This window comes from Cyprinus carpio, chromosome A4 (assembly GCF_018340385.1).
Source record: "Cyprinus carpio isolate SPL01 chromosome A4, ASM1834038v1, whole genome shotgun sequence".
Classification (NCBI taxonomy): domain Eukaryota; kingdom Metazoa; phylum Chordata; class Actinopteri; order Cypriniformes; family Cyprinidae; genus Cyprinus; species Cyprinus carpio.
The window spans coordinates 24183191-24193476 of record NC_056575.1 but is presented as its reverse complement, the minus strand read 5'-3'; the positions used below and the strand labels follow the sequence as shown (position 1 = coordinate 24193476).

The following is a 10286-nucleotide window of genomic DNA, read 5'->3' as shown; positions in this document are numbered from 1 at the left end:
TTTGATGGGGGTTGCTGACGGCACTACTCTTGCAGGCTGCGTTCGACTTGGTTAACAGGTGACAAGTATAGGTCTGGCCTCCCTTTTTATAGGCCAGACTCTGCCCCTCCTTTGAACGTACAACTTTCAAAATAATACATTTCCTACTAAACTCGTTACATATGTAGCATCTGGACCAATCAGACACACCATTTTTCATTAGATTTAACAAATCAATTATTTATTATATTAACAAATAGTCACAGACCCCCCCACCCATTAAACATAATGGGTGCCAAGATGTCTGTGAACGACACAAGGCCCCTGATTACCATGGCAACCAAGGCCCCTCAGCTAGATCAGATAAACCTTTACGACCTAATGGCATGTTGAGACTTCTCCCTCTCACTACATTCTCCATAGGAAAGACACATAATGCACAGCAAAATGGACTCTTCTCTAATTAATTCATAGGAAAACCTTTCTTTGAATGAACACACATATACTTCAGGTCATTTTGTATGTTGTTACTCTTCTTGTATATTGCCTTTTGTATTGTATACTGTTTTATGCATGCTTATGATAGAACCACTCGTTCATGTAAACTTACCATGTTTAGTATCTATGAATTCGTCTTCTGATGATTTAAACGGGAGTGCATATTATAGGTTAGTACATAGGGATTATATTAGTGTTCTAAGAATCTTTAGTAATTTTGTATCAACACCTAATTGAGTTCCATATGCAAATGACCATGCTCATAGACAAAGGTCGTAAAACTCTGCAGTATTTCCAACCTCCCGCTTGGAATTTCAGCCGTTCTTCTTTCTCATTGGAGACTAATAACTTATCTTACACCTTTCCTAATTCTTCTGCTAAAATTTAACTGCAAACCTCTTCTTCTTCTGCTAAGTCTTCTGCTAAAATCTGATTGCGGTCCGTGTAGAGAGCTGGAACCGGTGTGGCCGTGCCCAGTGGGCTCCAACACATAGCTCAACCAGTCTGCGGTTCTGTTAGATTCTGAGAAGACAAGGATGTGACCTAGAACACTTCTAAGGACACCTTAAGTTTGTGCCAAGCCTCGTGCCTTGACTTTCCATTTACCAAAGATCCTAGGATCTCAGCTGATGTCTCTCTTAGCTTTTTTAAAATTTCCACTGGGAAGAAACTCCCAATCACCATGGAGTAAAACATCTTTGGAATTCATCACTTTTCAAACCCGGAAGAAGGTGATCGCGACTCCTACACCACGATCCTCCAAACCATCAAGACTTTCATCCAAGACTACATCCTGACGCTCGTTCAAGGCTAAGGCAATGCAAGTATCATACATTTAACTAAATGAAACAGAGGTTTAGTCTAAGCTATAGGCCCCATTATAAACAGCGCTGATGGTTTTACTCAGGTGGTTAACTGACTCTTTTCATAGCTTCATTCTCTGGTTTTCCTGATGGTATCATCCATCAAATCTCATTTGCCCTTTCTCTTGTATGAGTGATTGTATGTTTGTTTGTTTGTTAGACTAGTTTGCATTAGTGTTTAGTTAATAAAACTCTTGTGCACAAATTACATAAGGTTCTGATTCTGCCTTGCAAAATTAATGTCCCTTATGATTTTGATCCTCCCTACATGCTCTGATGCATTAATACTGTATGAAAGTATTTTCTGTGGCCATGAAAATATCCTTTCTTAGTGTTGATACGAAATCACGCTAAATGTTCGCTAGACGAACAGATTAGTTGATGGCAATTTAATTCTGCTACAGTTACTACTGGCAGCTCATATTAATAATTGTAATTAATCATAATTAATTGTAATTATTTATATACATTTACCTTTGAGCTAATTTACTACACATATATAAACAATAGACATATTTTAAAACACAAACCTAATTTAAGCATAACCAAAACATAATAAACATAATATAAGTGACTGTTGTTTTCTTTATATTCGTCAGTCTGTAAACACATACAATAATGGTTTTGCCTGTTGGTGCGGCGCCAACAGTGACTTTATAATTTAGGTTTCACTGGCGTGACCAACAAGACTGACCATGCCAAACACTCGTAATGAACAAACAAACACTAAATACACAAGACGTAAACATGACAAAATGAATGCATTGTACAGTAGGTCTATGTATGATCAGGATGAAACTGGAACAGGGAAATGTAAGGTGTGAAACTGTCCATGTGCTATCAAGATGGCATGTGCACCTGCTCAGCTGGCAACCAAACTGTTAGGGTATTTCCGAAAAAGACTAGACTCAGTTGCAAGTGTACAAAGGTTTATTTTCTGAAGACCAAAAGGGAACAGCATAAAGATATCAGAAAAATAGTGGGTGCAGATAATTCCTCAGCAGCGCAGGGACTACAATGGGCAGCAGACTGAGATCCCGGTCAAAAGTCAAAATCAAGTCAAGTCAAGTCACCTTTATTTATATAGCAAAACAAAAAAGATTGTGTCAAAGCAACTGAACAACATTAATTAGGAAAACAGTGTGTCAATAATGCAAAATGACAGTTAAAGGCAGTTAATCATTGAATTCAGTGATGTCATCATGCAGCTAAGTTCAGTTTAAATAGTATCTGTGCAATAATTTACAAACAATCCAACTATATCGCTGTAAATGAAGTGTCCCCAACTAAGCAAGCCAGAGGCGACAGCGGCAAGGAACCAAAACTCAATCGGTGACAGAATGGAGAAAAAACCTTGGGAGAAACCAGGCTCAGTCGGGGGGCCAGTTCTCCTCTGACCAGACGAAACCAGCAGTTCAATTCCAGTCTGCAGCTAAGACAGATTGTGCAGAAGAATCATCTGTTTCCTGTGGTCTTGTCCCGGTGGTTGTCTGAGACAAGGTCTTTATAGGGGATCTGTCTCTGGGGCTCTAGTTGTCCTGGTCTCCGCTGTCTTTCAGGGCTGTAGAGGTTCTTTCTAGGTGCTGATCCACCATCTGGGCTGGATACATACTGGATCCAGGTGACTGCAGTGACCATGTGACTTGGAAACAGACTGGATCTGGTGGCTACGGTGACCTCGGAATAAGAGAAAAACAGACTAATATGAGCGTAGATGCCATTCTTCTAACGATATAGCAAGTACATCGGGTGTTATGGGAAGTGTTCCCAGTTCCGGTTTACCTAATTAATGCAGCCTAAAAATCCTTTAACGGATTTGGATATTAGAAGTGTATTAGTATGTTATGTGTAAGCCAGGTTAAAGAGATGGGTCTTTAATCTAGATTTAAACTGCAAGAGTGTGTCTGCCTCCCGAACAATGTTAGGTAGGCTATTCCAGAGTTTGGGCGCTAAATAGGAGAAGGATCTGCCACCCGCAGTTGACTCTGATATTCTAGGGTATTATCAAATTGCCAGAGTTTTGAGAACACAGCAGACGTGGAGGACTATAATGTAACAAGAGCTCGTTCAAATACTGAGGTGCTAAACCATTCAGGGCTTTATAAGTAATAAGCAAGATTTTAAAATCTATACGATGTTTGATAGGGAGCCAGTGCAGTTTTGACAGGACCGGGCTAATATGATCATACTTCCTGGTTCTAGTAAAAACTTTAGCTGCTGCATTTTGGACTAACTGGAGTTTGTTTACTAAGCGTGCAGAACAAACACTCAATAGAGCATTACAATAGTCTTACCTTGAGGTCATAAACGCATGGATTAACATTTCTGCATTTGACATTGAGAGCATAGGCCATAATTCAGATATATTTTTGAGATGGAAAAATGCAGTTTTACAAATGCTAGAAATGTGGCTTTCTAAGGAAAGATTGCTATCAAATAGCACACCTAGGTTCCTAACTGATGACGAAGAATTGACAGAGCAGCCATCAAATCTTAGACAGCGTTCTAGGTCATTACATGCAGAGCTTTTAGGTCCTATAATTAACACCTCTGTTTTTTCAGAATTTAGCAGTAAGAAATAACTAGTCATCCAGTTTTTATATCGACTATGCAGTCCGTTATTTTTTCAAATTGGTATGTTTCGCCGGGCCGTGAAGAAATATAGAGCTGAGTATCATCAGCATAACAGTGAAAGCTAACACCGTGTTTCCTGATGATATTTCCCAAGGATACCATGTAAAGCGTGAAGAGTAACAGCCCAGTGAACGATTATGATACCTCTTCATTCACTGCCCATACTGCTCGATTATGATACCTAACGATCATGATCACTGCTACGAATTGATGGCGGTCATATAAGTACGATTTAAACCATGCTAATGCACTTCCATTAATGCCAACAAAGTGTTCTAGCCTATGCAAAAGAATAGTGTGGTCAATAGTGTCGAACGCAGCACTAAGATCCAATAGCACTAATAGAGAAATACAACCACGATCAGATGATAAGAGCAGGTTAACTCTAAGGAGAGCAGTCTCAGTACTATGATACGGTACTAAATCCTGACTGGAAACCCTCACAGATGCCATTTTTCTCTAAGAAGGAATATAATTGTGAGGATACTACCTTTTCTAGTATCTTGGACAGAAAAGGGAGATTCGAGATCGGTCTATAATTAACTAGTTCTTTGGGGTCAAGTTGTGGTGTTTTGATGAGAGGCTTAATAACAGCCAGTTTGAAGGTTTTGGGGAAATATCCTAATAACAATGAGGAATTAATAATAGTCAGAAGAGGATCTATGACTTCTGGAAGCACCTCTTTTAGGAGCTTAGATGGAATAGGGTCTAACATACACGTCAGGGGGTTTAGATGATTTAACAAGTTTATACAATTCTTCCTCTCCTATAGTAGAGAATGAGTGGAACTGTTCCTCAGGGGGTCTATAGTGCACTGTCTGATGCCATACTGTAGCTGATGGCTGCATGGTTACAATTTTATCTCTAATAGTATCGACTTTAAAAGTAAAGTAGTTCATAAAGTCATTACTGCTGTGATGTTGGGAAATGTCAACTTGTTGATGCTTTATTTTTCGTTAATTTAGCCACTGTATTGAATAAATACCTGGGGTTATGGTTGTTTTCTTCTAAAAGAGATGAAAAGTAATCAGATTTAGCAGTTTTTAATGCTTTTCTGTAAGATAGGTTACTTTCCCTCCAAGCAATACGAAATACCTCTAGTTTTGTTTTCCTCCAGCTGCGCTCCATTTTCCGGGCTGCTCTCTTTAGGGTGCGAGTGTGTTCATTATACCACGGTGTCAGACTGTTTTCCTTAACCTTCCTTAAGCGTAAAGGAACAACTGTATTTAAAATGCTAGAAAAGAGAGAGTCCATAGTTTCTATTACATCATCAAGTTGTTATGAGGTTTTGGATATGCTAAGGAATTGGGATACATCAGGAAGATTACTTACAAATCAGTCTATTGTGGTAGAAGTGATGGTTCTACCATACTTGTAACAAGAAGTAGAATTTACAGTTTTAGCTATACGAAGTTTGCACAAAACTAAATAATGATCTGAGATATCATCACTTGGCTGCATAATTTCAACACCATCAACATCAATTCCATGTGACAGTATTAAATCTAGAGTATGATTTCGACAATGAGTAGGTCCTGAGACGTGTTGTCTAACCCCAATAGAGTTCAGAATGTCTATAAATGCTGATCCCAATGCATCTGTTATGTTCATTGTGTTAAGTGTTTTAGGTTTCACTCTTGGGACTCTAATTTTGAAAATTACCAGACTAAGCAAGGGAGCAGCCATTTTGGTTTCAGTTTGCTCAGCTCTCTCAAGCTTTAAGCTCCATGTGACTGCCGCTCCAGTTTTCTTTAATGTTCATGTCTTCGAAAGCATTGTCAGTAAGTAATTATTGTAAAATTTGTAAATTGAGAATATTTTCTTTATTACCTATGCTATATTGGTAATAATTATTTTTTATTTTATACACCAATTGCTCAACTGGTAACTCTGCTCTGTCAGCCTTTATATTGTGTATATATTTTGTATTCTTTTTACTAAAAACAATTTATTTGTGTATTGTTTTTGATAGTTTCACTCTCCTTTGAAGCATATTGGAGTAAACATCAGGAGTTTTGAAAACTACACCCTGGCTCCAGTCTTTATTTGAAGGGAGTTTGGCTTGCTGCTAAATTGTGTTCACACATATGGAAACACACAAGGAGAGCAGTACAGTGAAATGACAAATCAGCTGGCTGAACATCTTGGCAGAAGCGTACAGTAGCAAGTAGTGAGCATCATGGCTGAAAGGTATCTAAAAGACACCACGTTAGGAAAGATACAAAGTAAAAGTAACAGAGCATCTGACACATCCTCTAAAAGTTCCATAAGAACTTCAAGATCCTCAAGATCTTCAGTTGGTGTTGCTGCAGCACGTGCTAGAGCTAAGGCAGAGGCAGCACGTGCACGAGTTACCTTTTCAGAGAGAGAAATTGCAATTAAAGTGGACTCAGCCAGACTACAAGCTAATTTGGAAGCCCTACATCTGGAAAAAGAGGCTGCAGCTGCTAGTGCAGAAGCGGATATATTAGAAGCAGCAGCAGAGTTTGAGGATGAGGAGCCATATGAAAGGAAAAGTCACTCTTCATCAGCACAAAGCACAAAAAAACGTGTTTGTGATTATGTCAGGGATCAAGCTACATATCTCAGTGAGCAGGCCGACTTAACCGCTGATCAGTCTCATGATTGCAAATCTGAACCAGACCAAGTGACGGATCAGAACCAGTTTACCTCTCAAACTGAACCAAATATAGTGCATGTGAATGATGACCAGTATGTCGTACTTGATGCATGTTCTACATCTCCATCTCTAAGAGTGCCAAAACTGCAACAAGTAAAACTCCCAAGAAACATGAAAAAAGAGTCAATAGAAATACCAGTCAGCAATAAATGGCAGCAACAGGCTAAGTGCAGCGGTGTATCCAGATCTTTGCCACAACACTCAGAAACTTCAGGCATGATGGACCTAGTGAAATATCTTGCACGTCGTGAGCTGGTGAGCAGTGGTTTAACACGCTTTGATGATCACCCTGAAAGTTACAGAGCCTGGAGGTCCTCTTTTATCAACACAATCAAAGACTTGGGTCTTACGGCCAGTGAGGAGCTAGACTTGTTGTCAAAGTGGCTTGGTAAAGAATCTTCAGAATACGTAAGACGTCTCAGGGCAGTTCACATAGGAAACCCAGACACAGCCTTGAAAATGGTCTGGAACAGACTTGATGAATGCTACAGCTCACCTGAAGTAATCGAAAGTGCGTTGTTTAAGAAGTTAGACAGTTTTCCCAGGATTTCAGGTAAAGACAACCTCAAATTAAGAGAGCTAGGAGATCTTTTAATGGAGCTTCTCTCAGCCAAAGATGACGGCTATCTACCAGGTTTAGCCTACTTAGACACTGCTCGCGGCATCAGGCCCATCGTTGAAAAACTGCCATATACCTTACAAGAGAAATGGATTTCTCAAGGCTCAAAGTTGAAAGAAGAATTTGGTGTCACTTATCCTCCTTTCTCGTTCTTTACTCAGTTCATTTGCAATCATGCTAAAACACGTAATGATCCCAGCTTTGCCTTTTCTAGTAGTTGCCGCCCACAGTATGAAGGGCTCACTGTAAACCGCTCTAACTTCAAGACGCCAGTGTTGGTGCACAAAACTGAAATCTCTCATAGTGCATTTCAAGACAAAATGCCTTCTAAAGATGATCCAGCCAAATACTGTCCTATACACAACAAACCTCACCCTTTAAGGAAATGTCGAGGCTTCAGATTGAAAACCATCGATGAGCGAAAAGCATACCTAAAAGACCAAGGGATCTGCTTTAGGTGCTGCTCTTCATCATCACACTTTGCTCGCGATTGCAAAGTCATTCTAAAATGTGATGAGTGCAACAGTGACAGTCACAACTCAGCTCTGCATCCTGGTCCACCCTCATGGACACCTAAAATCCGAAGTCCTCCATTACAGCATGGCGGGGAGGATGCAGGAGAAAATCCAACAACACAAGAAGTGAGCTCCCTTTGCACTGAAGTTTGTCATGGTCTTTCCACAAAATCTTGTTCCAAAATATGTCTCGTCAAGGTGTTTCCTGTGGGGCATCCTGAGAATGCAGTAAAGATGTATGCTATACTCGACGATCAGAGCAACAGATCTCTGGCCAGGTCAAGATTTTTTGACATATTCAACATCAATAGTAAAGCAACTCCTTACAGCCTAAAGACATGTGCTGGGTTGATTGAGTGCTTAGGAAGGAAAGCAAATGGCTATCAGATTGAAGCGGCAAATGGTGGAATCAGTCTTGCGCTTCCAACACTAATTGAATGTGATGAAATACCCAACAACCGTGATGAAATTCCAACACCTGAAGCTGCTCTCCATCAACTTCACCTCAAGCATATTGCATCTGAAATACCAGAAGACATACTCAGAGTTCATAAAGTGAGGAAACAAATTAATGGCCCAAATAACACACCCTTTGGCCAAAAACTTGACTTAGGATGGGTTCTGGTCGGTGAAGTATGCCTAGGAGATGTGCACAAGCCCAGTGTTTCCAGTTTCAAGACAAACATCTTAGAAAATGGAAGACCCTCACTGTTTATTCCTTGTACAAGTCACGTACACATTAAAGAAAAGATCACCAGTAACTTAACAGCTCTGCATACAGCCCATGACTTCGAAGCCCACTGTAACATGAACGAAGACAATCTCGGCCAGACTCTATTTAAGAGATCAGAGAATGACAATAAGCCTGCACTCTCCGTCGAGGATGAAGTCTTTCTAAAGATTATGGAGAAAGATGTTTTCCAGGATAATTCCAACAGTTGGGTGGCCCCTCTTCCTTTTAGGTCTCCACGCCCAGTTCTTTCGAACAACAGAGATCAAGCTTTGAGCCGCCTCTCTTCCTTACGACGTACCCTAGAACGGAAGCCAGATATGAAAGAACAGTTTGTAACTTTCATGCAAAAACTATTCAACAGTGATCATGCAGAACTTGCAGCTCCACTACCAAAGGGAAATGAATGCTGGTACTTACCACTATTCGGAGTCTATCATCCCAAAAAAACAGATCAGATCAGGGTAGTATTTGACTCCAGCGCACAGCATGAAGGTACCTCTCTCAATAATGTGCTCCTCACTGGACCAGACCTTAATAACAGCCTCATTGGCGTCCTGATGCGCTTCAGGAAAGAATGTGTAGCAGTGATGGCAGACATACAACAAATGTTTCACTGTTTTGTTGTGAGAGAAGATCACAGAGATTACCTACGCTTCCTATGGTACCGTGATAACGACCTTAACAAGGACATTGTTGAATACAAGATGAAAGTCCATGTGTTTGGCAACAGTCCTTCCCCGGCGGTAGCGATTTACTGTTTAAGACGAGCAGCAGAGAAGGGTGCTCTGCGATACGGTCCAGACACCCGGTACTTTGTGGAACGTGGATTCTATGTGGATGATGCACTAATCTCCTTGCCAACTGAAGAGGAAGCAATAGACCTACTAAAGAGAACACAAGCATCCCTCTCCGAATCAAACCTGCGGCTGCACAAGATTGTATCCAACAGTCTACAAGTACTCAAAGCATTCCCAACTGAAGATCACGCGAAAGACATCAAAGACCTCGATCTCAGTGGAACAACTATGCCTACACAACGCAGCCTTGGTCTGAATTGGGAGACTGCGACTGATACATTTACATTTAAAGTATCAGTCAACGACAAACCATTCACACGCCGTGGTGTCCTTTCCATAATTAATAGTCTCTTTGATCCTCTCGGTCTTGTGGCTCCTGTCACTATACAGGGGAGGTTTCTACTTCGAGAGCTATCCATTGAAGGAACAGACTGGGATGAATCACTGCCACAAGAGAAACATGGTGAGTGGGAATCATGAAGGCATTCAGTGAAAGACTTGCAACACCTTCACATTCTTTGTTCTTACACACCCAACTCTCATTCAAAGGCAATTCACAAAGAAATCTGTGTTTTCTCTGATGCGTCAACAAAGGCCATAGGGGCTGTAGCATATCTCAGGGCAGTAGATGGAGATGGACAGATCAGCATTGGCTTCATCTTAGGAAAAGCAAAACTGAAGCCAAAACCAGCCTACCATACCCCGATTAGAGCTTTGTGCTGCAGTCTTAGCAGTGGAGGTAGCAGAACTCATTGTTCAAGAGATTGACTTCAAACCGGATGCTATTACCTTCTACAGTGATAGCAAAATTGTACTTGGCTATATCTATAACGAAACTAAACGTTTCTACGTCTATGTCCACAACAGGGTGCAGAGAATCAGACAATTTTCAGAACCAAAGCAATGGCGATACATACCCACAGAGCACAATCCTGCTGACATTGCTTCCAGGTCCATCCATGCATCTC

The 10286-nt window shown here is 40.6% G+C and overlaps 1 protein-coding gene across 1 annotated transcript; it reads left to right on the top strand.

Moving 5' to 3' along the window:
* Positions 1 to 5579: 5579 nt before the first annotated feature.
* On the top strand, positions 5580 to 9798 carry LOC109062321. The gene is made up of 2 exons (XM_042744668.1): positions 5580 to 5755; positions 5947 to 9798. The coding sequence occupies exon 2, from the start codon at positions 6154 to 6156 to the stop codon at positions 9796 to 9798; it is 3645 nt and encodes a 1214-aa protein (XP_042600602.1). The 5' UTR covers positions 5580 to 5755; positions 5947 to 6153.
* The last annotated feature ends 488 nt before the right edge of the window (positions 9799 to 10286 follow it).

Bases quoted from the DNA above. Each gene is read 5' to 3' on its own strand.
- LOC109062321 (XM_042744668.1), top strand. From the start codon at position 6,154: ATGGCTGAAAGGTATCTAAAAGACACCACGTTAGGAAAGATACAAAGT.